Below are 16,692 nucleotides of genomic sequence, written 5' to 3'. Positions count from 1 at the left end.
AAGTTGTCCACATTATCTGTGATTCCTTTTTTTTTTTTGCTCCAGGTTTTTTTTTTTTTCCGGGGGTAGGAGGCACCCTGTAGCTAGCCCCACTCTCCTTCCTACCCACCTCCTCATTAAGAAGGGAAAAAATAAAATGCTTGTAAAAATACACACTGTCTAACAAAACAAATTTTCACACTGGCCAAGTCCAAAAGTATATATTTCATTCTGCGTTTTGAGTCTATCACCTGTCAGAATGTGGACAGCTTGCCTCATCATCATTCCTCTAGTGCTGTGGCTGGTCATTGCATTGATCAAAGATTTTAAGTCTTTCCAAGTTAGTTTGCTGCACAATGTTATTACTTTATGAATAGTTCTTCTGGCAATACTCATTTGACTCCCCATCAGTTTATTCAAGCCTTCCTAGGTCTGTCTGAAACATCCTTTTCATAATTTATTATGGTACAATAATATTCCATTACATTCACATGGCTTGTTCAACCATGAATCCAAATGATGAATACTTCTTATTTTCCAGTCCTTTGCTACTATAAAAAGAACTGCTATAAACATTCCTGTAAATCTATTTCCTTTTCCCTTTCTCTCTTCCAGGTTCAGGCCTTGTAGTGGTATTATTAGGTTAAAGGCTCTGCACAGTTTGGTGACTTATAAGGTATAGTTTCAAATTGCTTTCTAGATGGCTGGACCAATTCGCAGACCCACCAACATGTCTCTCCTTAACCCCTCCAATAATCGTCATTTTCCTATTTTGTTACGGTGGAACCTAAGGATTGCTTTAATTTGTATTTTGCCAATTATTGGTGATTTATCTTTGATTTCTTCCCGTGAAGATATCTTACATTTTTTGGAAGATTTCTTTTTCCTGTTTATGTTCTTTTGACAGTTTGTCTATTGGAAAATGGCTCTAATTCTTAAATTTTTTAATCAGTTCTTTATATATCATGGACATTAGATCTTTATCAGAGAAATTTGTTGCAAAGATTTTTTCCCCTGTTAACTGTTGCCCTTCTAATTTTAGCTACATTGGTTTTGTTATAAATTTAGTTGTAAATTTTTCTCCTTTGCTTAGTTGTGAAAATATTTTCTTCCTTGATCATTTAATTTATTTATTATGTGACCTTTAAATGTAAGTCATGTATCTACTTGGGGATTATCTTAGAATACGGTGTGAGTCAGATATACACTATGTCTAATTTCTATCGGACTGTTTTCTAATTTTAGCCATTTTTGTCAAAAGTTGGGGTCTCTATATTTATCCAACACTATGCTACTATGGTAGTTTTTTTTTCTATATGTCGAGTACTTAATCTGTTTCACTGTTTGACCTCTCTATATGTTTTAACCATTGCCAAATTGTTTTGTTAACTTAAAATCTATCTGTCTCCTGTAATTACTTGCAAGAAATCCCATAGCAGGACCTAAAGGACATGAGATGATTTGGGTGTCTGCTTAGGAGAGGCCAAGAGAGGAGGATCCCAGAAAAGGGGCTCATCTAACTAAAAGATCTAGAAGGAAAAGCATCAAAGCCTGGGGGGTAAAAGGCCATTCATGTGTGTGTGAAGGGGACCAATGGGACCCTTGCCACACATTTTTCCATATACTAAAAATTAAGTTGATGGAGGGGTCTCCCCAGGCAGTACCTGATTTAGAATCCAGATCTAAAAGTGCCTACAGAATCACCAAGATCAACTTTCTTCCTCTAGGCAGTAACCGCCTCTACTTAGAGCATCCCTGGCCAAAGATATCCAGCCTGTACTTGAAGACCTGCAGTAAGAAGCCCACCCCTCTGCCTAACATCCCTTTTTCTGTCTAAGGCACCACCATTCTTCCAGTCACCTAGGTTCCTGACCTTGGAATCATCCCCAACTCTACACTCTCCCTCATCCAATATATCCAATCAACTGCCAAATTTCACCAGTTGTAGCTCCATGACCCGTCTCTCGTATTTCTACTCTGCCCCAACTCTAGTTCAAAACCAAATCAATCACTTCCTAATTGGTCCTACTGTCTCTTGTCTCCCTCTTCACCAATCTACTTTCCACGAGGATATCAAATTAATATCCCCGACCAAATCATTCCCCTGCCCAAGAAGCATCAACCACTTCCCATGGCCTCTAGCATAAAGAACAAATTCCTTTGTTTGGCTTTTAAGTCCCTTCACAATCTTGTTCAAACCCATCTTTCCAGACTCATTTCACATCACTCCCCCTCATAAACTCTACTTTCATGCCAACTTGGCCCACTTGCTGTTCTCCATACAAAACATTCCACTCCCACATCTTTAACTTTTTAAAGACTGTCCTCCGTGGCTGGAATGTTCTCCTTCTCTCTGAGGCTCAGACATTCTATGTGAAGACTTCCTGCTCCTCCTAATTATTGTACTCCCTCCTACCCCAACCCAATTATATGTGCATATATATGATATATGTGTGTGTACATATTCTCACAGATATACACATGTATGTAAATGTACATAAATGTATATGAGTGTGCATACATATGTTGCAGTTTCATGGTTGTGGCAGCACCTTTTCAAAAAATTCAAATCAGACCACCTCTAATCCAAGCATAGGCATTTATTGAGGATTGACCCTCCTCAGAAGCAGGCTAGTTTCCAAGAGGAACCAGCAACTTAGTAAAACAACACAGGCACATTTATAATGTAATGATACTAATTACACAACAGAAATTACAAATATTAAAAAGGCAGGAGGGATTTGTTAAGGGATTAGGTAATGGTTCTTCTACGGTTCAGGGGTCAAACATCTTGATCACGCTGCTTTCTGATTTGCTAGCTATAGAGGTCCTGTCTGGTCAAGATGGATAGGTAGGGATTGTGGACCTGTCTTGGGCTAAATGGATGATGTGGTCGTGGTTAAGTACAAGAATACACCTGTTCAAACATGTGAATTGGATGTGGGGGCAGGGGCTAGCTAGAGGCAGTGGCTATATTGAGTCTGGGGGCCTGTGGAGTGGTCAAAGCCAAATTGTGTGGTTAAATCAGGACCTGCCTGTTGTTCAGTGGGACCCACGAGGAAGTTAGAATGTTGGGGTTGGGAGCAGCTTTATGAAGATTCTATAACATATATTGCACATGCCTAAATATGTATAGTAAATATGTGTGCACATGCATGCATATGAGAACCCATATGTATTGTCTCCCCTAACATATTTGACAGGACCTCTGCAACTTAAAGTCTCAGAGAATTGCCTGGGGACTAAGAGATTACGTACTTACCCAGGATCACTCGGTCTGTATCAAAGCCTGGGACAACCCAGCTCTCTCTATCCACACCCCACACTGCCTCACTCTGAGTGAGTATAGTTCTTTTATTCTACTATTGATTCCCATATCATAAGGCTAGCATTGTACCCCATTCTGTCCTGACCTAACTCTATTAAAAAGACACAGAAATAAACAGTTCAGCAAAAGCATTAAGTCATTTGTCTCTCAGACACAAAGCTCTCATCTCTAGTATATCCACCAGGTGGCGCTGTCTCTTCAACTGCAGGCAGCTGGGGAAAGAGATTCCCAAAGAAAGCTTCAGTTCCCAAGTCCGATGGGGTTCATTAGAGGTCATTTTATCCATACCCCGCCCCCTACATCATAGCGGATGGCCCCTCCCTAATGCCCTTTCCTCTCCTGAGATCCCACAAGAACAAAAACACCTCGACTTAGCTTTCTCAAAAACTCAATTTGACAAATATTTATTAAATAAATGTATTATTATTTAAATTTATTAAATACCTGCTATATGCTAGGGACTTTTGAATGCAAAATGTATGCTTGCTAAAAAGACTTTTATGGAGAACTCACTCTAGGAAAGTGTTTACATGGTGGTCAGAAGAAGCGATACAAGGACACTCTCAAGGTCTCTCTTAAGAACTTTGGAATTGATTGTGTGACTTGGGAGACACTGGCACAGGACCGTTCAGCATGGTGTGCCCTCATCAGAGAAGGTACTGTGTTCTATGAGTAAAGCAGAATTGAAACGACTCAAAGGAAACTCAGGATGCGCAAATTTAGAGAATCCATCCCAAATGTTCACACAGACTATTTGTACTCGACCTATGGAGAGCATTCCAAGCTCGTATTGGTCTGCTCAGCCACAGTCAGACACACATTGAAACTTTACTCTAGCATATTGATGTCATTCTGGTCCTCTTCCAGAACAAAGGACAACAACCTCAACCTCAATGCAAGGGGCTATGTTCTACAACAAAGACATAAATGAAATAGGCCCTGGACTCAAGGAGTTTGTAGTCTAGGGGGATGGGTGGTTTACATTCTATTCCTTTTTCCATGTAGTCTGCATCCTTCCTATTTCAAATTCCATGTGAACCATCAAGCAACTCACAAAGTAGTGACCACAGCAATGGAGGTGATAAACAACAGCTGGTTATATCTAGCTCTGTGTGTGTGTCCTAACTGGGACAATATGGTGGGCAATCATCACTATGATGATTGGCACCTGATAGGGGATCTCATGCCATGTGGAGGATACAAGATTCACATACCAGAATGGAAAATTAAGGAAAACATTGGTGATCTAGGGCTGGAGAAAGAGACTGCCCTCAATTCTAACACCACCTGGGCCAACCAGCCTCTCTTTGGGGATGAAAGGAGGATTCTTCTGCATTCTAACTGTTCGAAACCACCATTTTCATTCTCTCCCCTTTTAAGAACCTCTGATGGCTCCCAAGGGCCCACAGAACAAAGTCACAGAATCTGAGACTCAGATTTCAGTGAAACCTCAGAGATCACCTAGTCCAATTTGAATATGAATAACAATACCATTTATAACATACCCAGAAAACGGTTATCCAGCCTCTTATTAAAGGACTCCAATAAAGAAAAGTTCTATTGCTCCCAAGGTTGTAGATTCCCGTTTTGACAGCTCAAATTAATAGGATTTTTCTTCTTAATATGAAATTAAAATCTGCTCCTCAACACTACCCACTGTTCCTAATTCTGCTCTCTGGAGCAAGCAGCAGAAGCAGCAGCAAGCGTTTATTAATAAGAATAGCTAACGTTTATACCTTCCCTATTACTGTAGTGATACCTTCTGTATTACTGTAGTGGGCAACATGATCCTCCCAATCCCTCAGACTCACTTATAGCCTAGAAGTCATTCTAGATCTCTCTCTCTCTCTCTCTCTCTCTCTCTCTCTCTCTCTCTCCCTTTCTCTCTCTCTCTCTCCCTTTCACACACACACACGCACAACCAATCTCTTGCCAAAGCCTTTCAATTTCACCTTTGAAACCTCTCTCAAATAAGCCCTTCTCTCCTCTGACAATGCCACCATTCTAGTGCAGGCCCTTATCACTCCATGCCTGGACTATTACAATAGGCTAAAGGTGGATTGGCCTGCCTCAAATTTCTCCCAATTCCAAGCTACTCTGTATTCAGCCACTTTTCCTAAAGCACACATCTGATCATGCCACCCCTCTACTCAATAAACTCCAGTGGCTTCCTTTTGCTTTCAGGAACAAATACAAAATGCTCTGTTTGGCATTCAAAGCCCTCTATAACCTAGTTCCCTCCTACCTTTCCAGTCTTCTCAACACCTTTCTCCCCAACACTTACTCTTCAATCCAGTGACAATGACCTCTTTTCTTTCCCCAACAAGACACCATCTCCCAGCTCCCGGAATTCTCTCTGGTTCTCCTTCATGCCTGGAACGCTCTCCCTCCTCTGCTCCAACTACTAACCTCCCTGACTTCCTTTAAGTTCCAACTAAAATCCCACCTTCTACAGGAAACCCACCCCTCTTAATTCCCTCTGTTAATTACTTCCTTTTTATCCTGTATATAGCCTGTTTTGTATATATTTGATTGTGTGTTGTATTCCTCCATTGAATTGTAAGCTCCTTGAGGGCAGGGACTGTCCTTTGCCTCTTTTTGTATCCCCAGCCCTTAGCGCAGTACCTGGCACACAGTAGGTGTTTAATAAATGTTTATTGTTTGATTAATGTAGTGCTTATCATGTGCCAGGCTTCTGACTTTTGCTTTGTTACTGGACTTTGATGACTCCAGAAGAAAAAGTGAAGCTGATAACTTCCTGAAACTCTGCCTCGATTTATCCAATTCACTCTGACATTACCTCATGATGTCATTGTTCTTCTTTGTAAATGAAGGAGGAACAACAGCAACAATATTATGTGCCAGATGCTGTGCTAAGCACTTTACAAATATCTCATTTGATCCTCACAACAATCCTGGCAGGTAGGGGCTATTATTATCATCCTTTTACAAAGTAGCAAACTGAGGCAGACAGAGGTTAAGTGACTTGCCCAGGGTCATACAACTAGTTGTTTGTCCTTTTTTTTTTGTTTTGTTTTGTTTTTTGAGGGGGGAAGGCAGGGCAATTGGGGTTAAGTGACTTGCCCAAGGTCACACAGCTAGTACATGTGTCAAGTGTCTGAGGCCGGATTTGAACTCAGGTCCTCCTGACTCCAGGGCCGGTGCTCTACTCACTGCGCCATCTAGCTGCCCCTTGTCCTTTGTTTTTGAAGAGGACAAATGATATTGCAGGGTGATGTCGTGCCTTGTTCATGAGTTGGATTTAAATGAGGCAGAGTTGCACAAAGTCATCAGCTTCCTTCCTTCCCTCCTTCCCTCTCCCTCTCTCCCTCTCCCTCCCTCCCTCCCCCCTCTCTCTCTCTCTCTCTCTCTCTCTCTCTCTCTCTCTCTCTCTCTCTCTCTCTCTCTGTTTGTCTCTGTCTCTGTCTCTCCCTGACTCATCAAAGTCCAGCGGCAGAACAAAAATCAAGATGACTGGTGATGGCCCAGGACTCAGTGAATGACCTTGGTGACTTTGATGACTAGCTTTCATGACCATCAGAACAAATTGTTCATATCCACCCATTCCACAACCAGGCCAAGTCTTTACATGGTTAGGGTAGACATCCCCCTAACTCACTGATAGGTCTGAGGCTCATCAGTTGCCCTCAACATGACTTAGCCATCTGCCTAGACAGTTTTACCAGGGTGTGGCCGCTGTGCATGCTACTACTTCTTGGAGCCACCAGTGAAAATTAGGTGAATCTGGTGGACACCAAGGTGGAGGAGCAGCCATGAAAAGGGCTATGCAGCCCTCAACAACCCTCCCTTCAGACACACATACCCCTATTGTGCTAAGCACCAGAGAAACAAAGAAAAGTATAAACACCATCCCTGTCCTCAAGGAGCTCATAAGCAGATGAAATCTAATTCCTCTTGCTTATGACAGACCTTCAAATGCTTGAAGATGACTATTCTATCCTCCCTAATTTTTTTCTCTAGACTAAACTTGTCCCATTCCTTCAACCAATCCACAAACAGCATGATCTCAAGGCCCCTCACCATAAAGGTCACCCTAGTCCATTGGATGGTATAAAACTCCAAGTTTTCAAAGTCTTCCCTAAAATGTTGTACCTAGAACATAATATTCCAGATATAGTCTCACCAGAGCAAAGGATAACAAAATGATTGTCTCCTTTGTCCTGGGTATGATGCCTTCTCAGTGTAGTTTATGGTTGCATTAGCTTTTTGGGAGTGGCCATGTTTCACTTTTTACTCATATAAAGGTGCTCCCTCTTCTCCCTGTTTCCCCCTCCCCCTCAGCCCAGGAGATAGAATTGGAAAAGGAAAATGAAAACCTTGCTGTTGGAAAAGCAGGATGGGAGTGTCTCGGGTTATAAGGGAGGAATCTGTACTCTAGACATAAGCCTGAAAGACTTAGGGTCCCACACTTAAACAAAATCACACACCCCAGAGACAATACAGAGCAGGAGAAGGCAGGCCTCAGCTTCTTGGTCCAGGGAGGGGTCTCTGGTGCTTTCACACTAACATTCCCCTCCCCCAAACTCACACAGCTCTGTGAGAAGAGCATGAATATCAACTCAATAGCTCCAGTTTCCCCAGGATTTCAGCCAGACACTTCCTCACTCAACACCTAAGTGCCTTCATCTAATTTTGACCATCTAAGCTTCTGAAGTCCCTCCCAGAACACGCTATTCTGTGCTCTCCAATTTAGGATTACCAAATAGTCAGGATTTCAATCCCAGGTAAAAGTGATCACTCACTGCTCAGATTTCTCCCAGCACTTTGCCTGGATTTTTCATATTTCTCACTCTTTGTATCAATAGTTGTTTCTGTACTTGTCTTTTAGACTAAAAGCACTTTGAGAATAGCATCTCTTCCTCAGAGCTATCTTTGTATCCCTGGCAAGAACACAAGTCTTGGAACATAACAGGAACAAACAAATATTCTGTTCCTGAATTACCATAGGCCCCTACTAAGTTGTGAGCTTCATGAAGACAGCAATGCTATCAGTTTGGCTCTGCATCTCCTCCAGGATACAGAACAGTATTCTAAACACCAGTGATGCTTAATAAACTTTTCTTGATTATTAAAAGCAGCTCCCTTTTCTATAGTACTTCACAGCCTACAAAGCACTTTGACAAACAGCAGCTCAAGGGGCCAACGAGGGACAGCCTTCATGGAGACCATCTCTCCACCCCCACCATCAAGTTCCCACCAGGCACTGGATGCCCCCTCTCAGCTAGAGGCTGAATCCTCTAATCTTTCCGGTCCCTAAGGTGACACAGAACTCTGATACATTCCAACCTTTGGACCCAATACTCCTTTCCCAATACTCATTGGTCAGGAGTCATCTGTCTTGCCAGTGTCCAAAACGACTTATCATCTGCCCTCCTGACTCCTGAGCCTTTGCATTAACCCTGAAATGGAACCCCTATTATACGTGGTGTCTCCCCTAATTCTATTGGGAGCTCCTTGAGAGTGAGGGCTATTGTCTCCATTTTCTATTCAAATCCCTTGCACTTAGCACAATTAGGCACCTAGTAAGCACTTGATAAAGTACCTACTATGTGCAAGGCACTGTGTTAAGTGTTGAGAATGCAAAGAAAGGCAAAAAACAGTCCCTGTACTGGAGAAGCTCAGTCTAATTGGGTAGGCAACACTCAAACAACTACATATATATGATGTATAAAGGATACATTGGGAGTCCTTTCAAAGAGAAGGCATTAAGATTAAGGAGCACCAGAAAAGACTTCCTCTAGAAGGTGGAACTTAAGTTGAAGTCTGAAGGCAGGCAGAGAAGAAAGAAGATTGAGATAAGGAGGATTTCCTGACATGGGGGGCAACCAGTGAAAATGCACAGAGATGGAAAATGGGATGTTCTATCTGAAGATGTTGAGCTAAAATTTTGTTTAACCCAACAGGCTACGTGATATATACATTCATATTGTTTTATTCCCTTAAGGTTAGCAGATACATGTATACACGGAGCCAAAACTTAAGTTTTGACTGTCTGATAAAAGAATGAGAAGCCTTAAATATGTTTTAGAACAATCCCAACTCAGGACATCTGTGTCACTCAAATTTGTGATCTCCGTATATGTTTAACCATAGTATGAGAAAGGAATTTTCTTAATTGAATAGGTTGTAAATACAATAAGATAAGAGAGTTGACAAAGTGTCAATTGAAATTACAACCCAGGATATCTGTGTTTCTTTTGCCATTAACATGACATAACATAATATATGTCCATAAAATATTAAGATAAGAAAAGTCCCATTATTCAGGTTAGTATCTGGTCAAGGCACCTTGTCCTTGGTAGTCATTAACAAAAGCATGCTCTGGTCGGCTTCACCTGGCCTTGTAGTGTTGACATAGGAAGAGACATTCTGGGTTTACTCAGAGAACAAAAAAGGGAATATCTGTTAGGCTAAGGTGCTTCTTCTGGTTGATTAGTTCAGGCTCTGGCTTTTATTGAGGTTCAAATGATCTTAAATAATTATCAAGGAGCAGCAAGGAAGCCGGTGTCACTGGATCATGGAGTGCATGGAGGAGGACTAGAAAAGTAGGAAAGAGTGCTTTGATAGATAAACAGAGGATTTACTACCATTCTGGAGATGATAGGGAGTCAGTGAAGTTCATTGAATGGAGTGGGTGACATGGTTAGATCTGTGCTTTGAGAAAATCAATTTGACATCTGAGTGGAGGACAGACTGGAATAGGGACAGACTTGAAGTAGGAAGACCAACCAAAAGACTATTATAGCAGTCCAAGGGTGAGTGATAAGGACCTACAGCAGCATGGCTGGGCATTGTCAGAGAAGAGAAGGGATATATATATGCGTGCGTGCGTGCGTGTGTGTGTGTGTGTGTGTGTGTGTGTGTGTGTGTGTGTGTGAAGGTAAAATCGACAACTCTTTATGTTAAAGGGTTGTTAGAAAGAGAAGAAGATTTGGGGAGAAAAATAATGAGATTTGTTTGGGACATATATTTGAGATGTCTATGGAAACATCCAGTATGAGATGTCAGATGGACAGCTAAGTATGTGCTTCCAGAGATAATCCAAAGATTAGGAGAGAGGTTAAGGCTGGTTAAGTAGATTTGAGATTCATCAACATAGGCATGATCATTGAATCCATGGGAGATGATGAGATTGCCAAGAGAAATGGGACCAAATCAATAGTATGGAGGGAGAAAAGAACCCAGGATAGAGCCATGTGGGGCACCTACGATTAATAGATATGACATATATGAAGATCTAGCAAAATAAACTGAAGAGTGGTTGGATAGGTAGATGAACAAGAAGATAGTAGTGTCAAAGAAAATGTCCAAAGAGGGAGTTTCAAGAAGAGAATGATTAATAGTGACAAAGGCAGCAGAGAGGTCAGGAAGGATGAGGATTGAAAGGGGGCCATTAGATTTGGCAATTAAGAGATCATTAGTAACTTTGGAAAGAGCAGTTTTAATTGAATGATGAGGTTGGGAGCCAAATTGTAGAGTTGAAAGAGGAAAGGAAGTAGAAACATCAATTATAGCAGGAGTTTAGCTTTTCAGGGAGATAAAACTTCCCAAGGACTTTAGCCTCAAAAAGGAGGTGTGATGTAGGACAATAGCTAGCAGGGATGGATGGATCAAATAACAGTTTTTTTGAAAGGGAGACGTGGGCAGTTTTCTAAGCAGTAGGGAGGCAGCCAGTACATAGGGAGAGATTGAAGATAAGAGAGAGTATAGATGATGGAAGGGGCAATTTCCCAGAGAAAATGGGTGGAATGAGATCACTTGTCCTTGTAGAGCACCGGTGGAGAACCTGCAGCCTTGAGGCCACATGGATTCAATCAAAGGGCCACACTTGAAGACCTAGGGGGCCACATGTGACCTTGAAGCTACAGGTTCCCCACTTCTAATGCAGAGGAATTTGCCTTGGCAAGGATAGCCTTACCATGTAAGAATGACAGTAGAGATAGAGTGGCAAGAAACTGAGTGAAGTGAGGTAAAGAAGAGCGGAAACGAGGGAGCCCTCAGCAAACGGTCTTAATATTTTTTGGTAAAATATGAGGCAAGGTTCTCAGCTGAGGGTGTAGGTGGAAAGAGTTATTAAGGGAAATTTGAAGAGAGATGAAAAGACTTAGAAAAACTTCTGTGGTGAGACAGTAAATCAGTTAGGAAGACATAACACTACAGCCTTGCTACAGTGAGGGCCCAGTTGGGATTATGTAATATAAATTGTAGTGGATAGAGTCAGCATGGTTTCTTGGTTTTCTCCAGCTTCAGTGAGCAGCCCGTGAGAAGGAACAAGGGCAGCAGAAGGTGGGAGTAATCCAAGGCTGAGGCTTAGCAGAGCAAGATTGATGATAGGATAAGGGAGCTAGGGACTCAAAGAGAGAAGGGACTCAAGAGAAAAGAACAAGGTAGAGTTGAACTGGTGACCATGAAGTCAAGATAGTGAAGTAAAGAGAGTATAACAGGCACAGAGATGATAACCTGGGGAAGGACTGAGGGGTTTAGGAATTCGAGGTCATGGTGAGAATTAAGGACTGAGTCTGGAGTTGCAAGGCAAAGAGACAGGTGGAATGACCACAGATTGTGATTAGATAAGGAAATTTCATTGTTCATGAACAAGGAAGTAGTTCATTTATGGGTGATAGCACGATAAACTATCTCTGTGTAACTGAGATGGAGAAGAGGAAGTAGGTCATGGGAAATGAGCCAGTAAACTGGGAGATTGAGGTTTTTGAGGGAACATCATTATGTATGTCGAAATCCTCATGTGAGGGCAAGAGTTGTGAAGGTGAGAAAAACTGAGCAAGGCACTGAATTCATTGAGGAAAGAAGGGGAGTGTCCTGGAGGTCAATAGACTATAGCTACCAGGATCTTAATTGGGTAGTAAATAGGGTTTGAATGAATCCCAAAGGAGAGGTTACTGAGGGATGGCAGTAGAGGGAGAGCTTGGAAGTAGCAATTAGGAGTAAGAAACATTCCAACTCCTCCATTTCAACCAGTGAATGGGGGAGGGGAAAGGAGAAATGAATGAAAGTGCCCCAAGTGCTGCAAAGAGTGGACAATGAGATTATGTCATCATGGGGAGCCAGGTTTCAGTGAGAGCCTGAAAAAGAATATGGAAAGAGTAGGAAAAGAGATTTAAGATGAAAGCGAGTTTGTTACCTATGGAACAAGCATTCCAGAGAGCACAGTAACAGGAATGGATAGCTTTAGAATGGGAAACTGCAGAGAGAAAGGGTTGGGTGGAATGGAAATAAGGAAGCAGGCCATGGGGGACAGGGAGTTCAGAATCACTGGGATGTGGAGGCTATGAGTAGGCCCAAATTTGTTAATCACTGAATAATGAGTTCAGGTAGGTTATCAAAATCCCTAGGAGTTTGGCCTCAAGGTAGATTCCTCTTAGGGTGTTAGTTCAAACATGGACCAGTGGAGGAGTAGATGATGTTTCCCCCTTCCCCCGGAGGCAGGCTAGGCCAGGCAAGGAAGGAAGCAGGATGGAATGGCATCTCTCTGTCACTCCAGTCTGTAGCTGTGGAGACCAATGTTTAATGGAATGGTGTCTCTTTCCCTCCCCGGAAGCCCTCACAACATCCCTCTGAAGGAGCTGCCTGCCTTATTTATTTTCCCCCTTTATGAGAAAATTGAGGTTCAGAGAGGTTAAGTAAAAGATAGATGGCATAGTGCACAGAGTGCTGGACTTGGGAGTGAGAAAACCTCCATTTAAATCCTGCCTCAGACACACCAGCTGTGGGACTCTGGGCAAGTCACTTCAATGTTTGCCCCAGTTTCCTCATCTGTAAAATGGAATAGTAACGCCACTCAACTCCCAGGGTTGTTTTGAGGCTTAATGGAGTTAATGTATTTACGACACTTTGTAAACTTTAAAGTGTTATATAAATGCTAGCTGTCATCATCAAAGACCACATACCTAATAAGCATAAGAACCCAGAGTTGAAGCCAGGTCTCCTTATCCTGTACCAAAGTGCCGCTTTTTGCCGAATCTCAGGGTTGGAAGGGCCGGAGAGGCCATTTATTCTAGCCTGAACCAGAATTCTCTAAGATATCCCCAATAAGTGGTGAGGCAATAGACATTTATTCATCCACCCTGTGCTTGAAGACCTCCCACGAGGGGAAATTCATTACCGTCAGGTACAACTCGGGCAGTGGCAAGTTTTGTGTTGGGGTTTTTCCTGACACAGAACTGAAATCCGCCTTCCTACACTTGATCCCAGTTGAATGTAAGCTCCTTGAGAGCAGGGACTATTTCCTTCTTGTCTTTGCTCCTCCACCTCTTCCCCATCCCTTATTCCTCAGTGCCTGGCAAACAGTATAGGCCTGATAATGTTTGTTGAATTGCGAGTGATCTCCTGGACCAAGCACAACACGACTAATCCCTCTTTCATGTGACAATCGTTAAATACTTGAAGAAAGAAAGGAGGGAGGGGCCAAGCATTTATTAAGAGCCTACTATGTGCCTGGCACAGTGCTAAGCGCTTTGTAAGGATCTTCTTTGATGATTTTAATCCATCCTAAGTCTGCAGAAGGAACCACAGGGCAGGCTCGAGGTATTCTCCCCAGGAGCAAAAAAATCTGGAAGGTGGCGCTCTCCTCGCAGTACCAATCTGGGGGCGGGGTCGGCAAAGCGTGGTTGGGGTGAGGGCCAGGAGCGAGTGAGGGTCGAGGCAAAAAGCAGGGAGCGGGCAGCCAGAGCCACTTCAAAATGCAGTTACCCTGCCAACAGCGGCGTGAGCCTGGCACACGTTCTTTCTTCTAGGTTACCATGGCCACGACACCCCCTTCTCCAGCCCCGCTTCAGTTTCCCGCCCCCGCCGCAGCGATTCCCGGGGCTCTGCGGCTCTGGTTTCCACGGCAACACAGGAGCCCAAGTCTGGGGCTTTATTCCCCTTTTCCTGGTCATCCCAGGACACAATGTGTCTCGTTCCCCCAGTTCTCTCCACGGACCCGGAATCTGTCTGGGTCGTCCAAGGCACTTCTGGACCTGGGCAGAGTTCCTTGCTTCCATACTGAAACAAGACTGGGTTCATCCAGGGGGCTGAATCCACTATAGGTTCTCCTATATTACCTGTGCTTCCTTTTCCTGAGACAAGGGGATAAGCAGGGCTACCCTCTCCAGTCACTGATCTCAACTGCCTCTTCCTTCTGGAAGCATGTTATCTCAGCATGCCACCACCAGCTCCCTGAACCCTGCAGTCTAGGTTCCTTATTGACATAATAGCAGCATGGAGTAAACAGGCTGAGAAGATCTCAGACAACTGAGAATATTAACTCCAAATCTGAGCAAAAACCAAGAGCCCTAAATCCATTGGAGTTCCCAAACTGAACTAAGAACCCAGGAGTCTTGCCTCCCAAGGAACCCCAAAGTTAGACATAAAGCCCAAGTAGTTCTTCTCTCCCCCTGGGGCTCCAGAAACAGAACCCAGAAGTCCTCCCTCCAGGACCTGGTGCCTGGCAACAGCTCTATGACCTCAGGCCCAGGGCCTAGAGCAGAGGCTTGCAGGCCCAGTTCCCCTGCCCTCTGGGGGCTGCCCTCACTGATCATGGCAGCCAGCACCCCCCAGCCTTTGTCACTCTTTGAGGCTGACTCCACCTGGGCCCTCATCAAAGACAAGGTGGGGGAACTGAGCCTGTAAATGGGACTGGATCTTGGACAGTTTGGGGAGGGACAGGTCAAGGGATGCCTCCCAGCTCTGACCTTTACCCAACTGCTCCACAGGTCATCGAGGAGCGCTTTGGACCCAGTGTGGTAGCTGTTCCCTTCCTGGCAGATGCAGCATGCTATGACCTACTCGGAGTGCTGGTGAAGCAAAAGTCAAAGCCATCTCCATGGCTCATCCGTGCCCGCCTAGGCCTACCCTTGCCCCTTGGGCTAGGTCTGCCACGCCGGAGTCGGCGGGCTCTGCTACCTGTGGGACCACTGCCAGGGCTGCTGGAGCGTACAGGACCTGAAGGTGCCTTTGCCCACTGTACAAGGGAGTACTCACCCAAGGGCAGGGCCGAGGTAGGCTATGAGGAAACAAGACTGGTAGATGGGCAGCCCTGCCGCATCACCCTGAAGCTGGGGGGCTTGCGCAAACGTGTGGCCTTTCTACTACTCCCACCAGGTCAAGTGGGCCTCCAGCCAGCCCTGCCCTGGCTCCGTGGCACCCACAGCATCTATGTCATCTACCAAGTCTTCTCTTGCTCCTGGCTGCAGCTGGTCCTTGCACCCACAGCCTGTGAGCCCCGCCAGCTGCATCTTCAGTACCCCTTGCCAGTGGCCTTTTCTTGCCTCAAGTTTGCACTTCAGCCCAAGGGCATGCTGGGCCCACAGAGGCCCCTGACTGGGGACAAACTGCCTAGGGAAACCAGCTGGGCCCGGCCAGGTCCAGAGCCCACAGTGAACTCAGTGTTGACCCCATCCCTGTCCTCAACCCTAACCAATACCCTTCCTGATACTGATGCCCCACCCTCCCAACAGCCACCCACACCACCCGGGCAGGGTCCCCCAGAAGGACAGACAAGCAGGTTCTCCTATAAGGGCCGAAACCCCTTCCGCAGGGGGCCAAACACGCTGTCGGGTACCGGGAAAAAAAAAGGTACTGAGTAGTCAGGTCACAAGGCCTTGGGGGATAGGGCTGGGGCACAAGACTGGGGCAACAGAACTAAGCTATGGGATCTGAGTCCTTAGAGGACAGGACAGGATACAGAGTGCATACAATACTGAGACTGTGTTGTGGGACCTCAAATCTTTGGAGACAGGACAAAGGTATAAGGGTCAGGATGTGAATGGAGCCCAGGCCCTTAAGAACAGAGTCCCTGGAGCCTTGAGGAACAGGACTACTGTATGAGGCCTAGGATGGGAGGGAGAGAGCTTTGGGGGAACATGTATAGCAGGTGACCAGAGGAGCATTAAGTCCAGAATCTAAAAGATGGATAGGGCTACAATGTAAGGTTCCAGGCATGAGATCATCAGGGGGGAGGGAATAAGGGAATAAGCATTTTATTAAGCAACTACTATGTGCCAGGCACTGTGCTAAGCACTTTACAAATATTATCTCATTTGAATAGGGTACATAGGTTGGGCAAGAGGACCCAGTAGATGGGTCCTGAGGGATCACAGGTCAGGCAAGCTGTGACAGTATTTCCCCCCCACCCCAACAGAGAACTGGCTCTTCAGCCCTCGAAACCCCTCATCAGGGAACCAGGGCGGGGGCCCAGGGGACCCGGACCGGCACTCCATGTCCCTGCCTCTGCTACAGGGCCTATCAGCGGAATTCGACAGTGATGACTAAGGGGGAGGGGGAGGCAGGAGGAGAGGGGCTCAGCCCCAAGGGCTTGGTGCAAGGAGCCTAGTCCCCAATAAATACCAGCTGCTACTCCCCAA

At 44.7% G+C, this 16,692-nt stretch overlaps 1 protein-coding gene across 1 annotated transcript; it reads left to right on the top strand.

The window, feature by feature from the left end:
• Nucleotides 1-14,788: 14,788 nt before the first annotated feature.
• Nucleotides 14,789-16,600, top strand: C2H11orf42 (chromosome 2 C11orf42 homolog). Its single transcript, XM_036747197.1, has 3 exons — nt 14,789-14,938; nt 15,043-15,886; nt 16,470-16,600. Exons 1-3 carry the CDS (start codon nt 14,789-14,791, stop codon nt 16,598-16,600), a joined length of 1,125 nt encoding a protein of 374 aa, XP_036603092.1.
• Nucleotides 16,601-16,692: the final 92 nt, after the last annotated feature.

The sequence above is a fragment of the Trichosurus vulpecula genome, chromosome 2 (assembly GCF_011100635.1).
Source record: "Trichosurus vulpecula isolate mTriVul1 chromosome 2, mTriVul1.pri, whole genome shotgun sequence".
Lineage (NCBI taxonomy): Eukaryota > Metazoa > Chordata > Mammalia > Diprotodontia > Phalangeridae > Trichosurus > Trichosurus vulpecula.
The sequence above is the reverse complement of the archived record's forward strand: the minus strand, read 5'-3'. Positions and strand labels throughout refer to the sequence as shown.

Excerpts from the sequence above, each read along its gene's own strand:
- C2H11orf42 (XM_036747197.1), top strand. The coding sequence starts at position 14,789 with ATGACCTCAGGCCCAGGGCCTAGAGCAGAGGCTTGCAGGCCCAGTTCC. Across the intron at positions 14,939-15,042 it reads GGGCCCTCATCAAAGACAAG|GTCATCGAGGAGCGCTTTGG; the intron begins GTGGGGGAACTG and ends ACTGCTCCACAG. Across the intron at positions 15,887-16,469 it reads GGGGCCAAACACGCTGTCGG|AGAACTGGCTCTTCAGCCCT; the intron begins GTACCGGGAAAA and ends CCACCCCAACAG.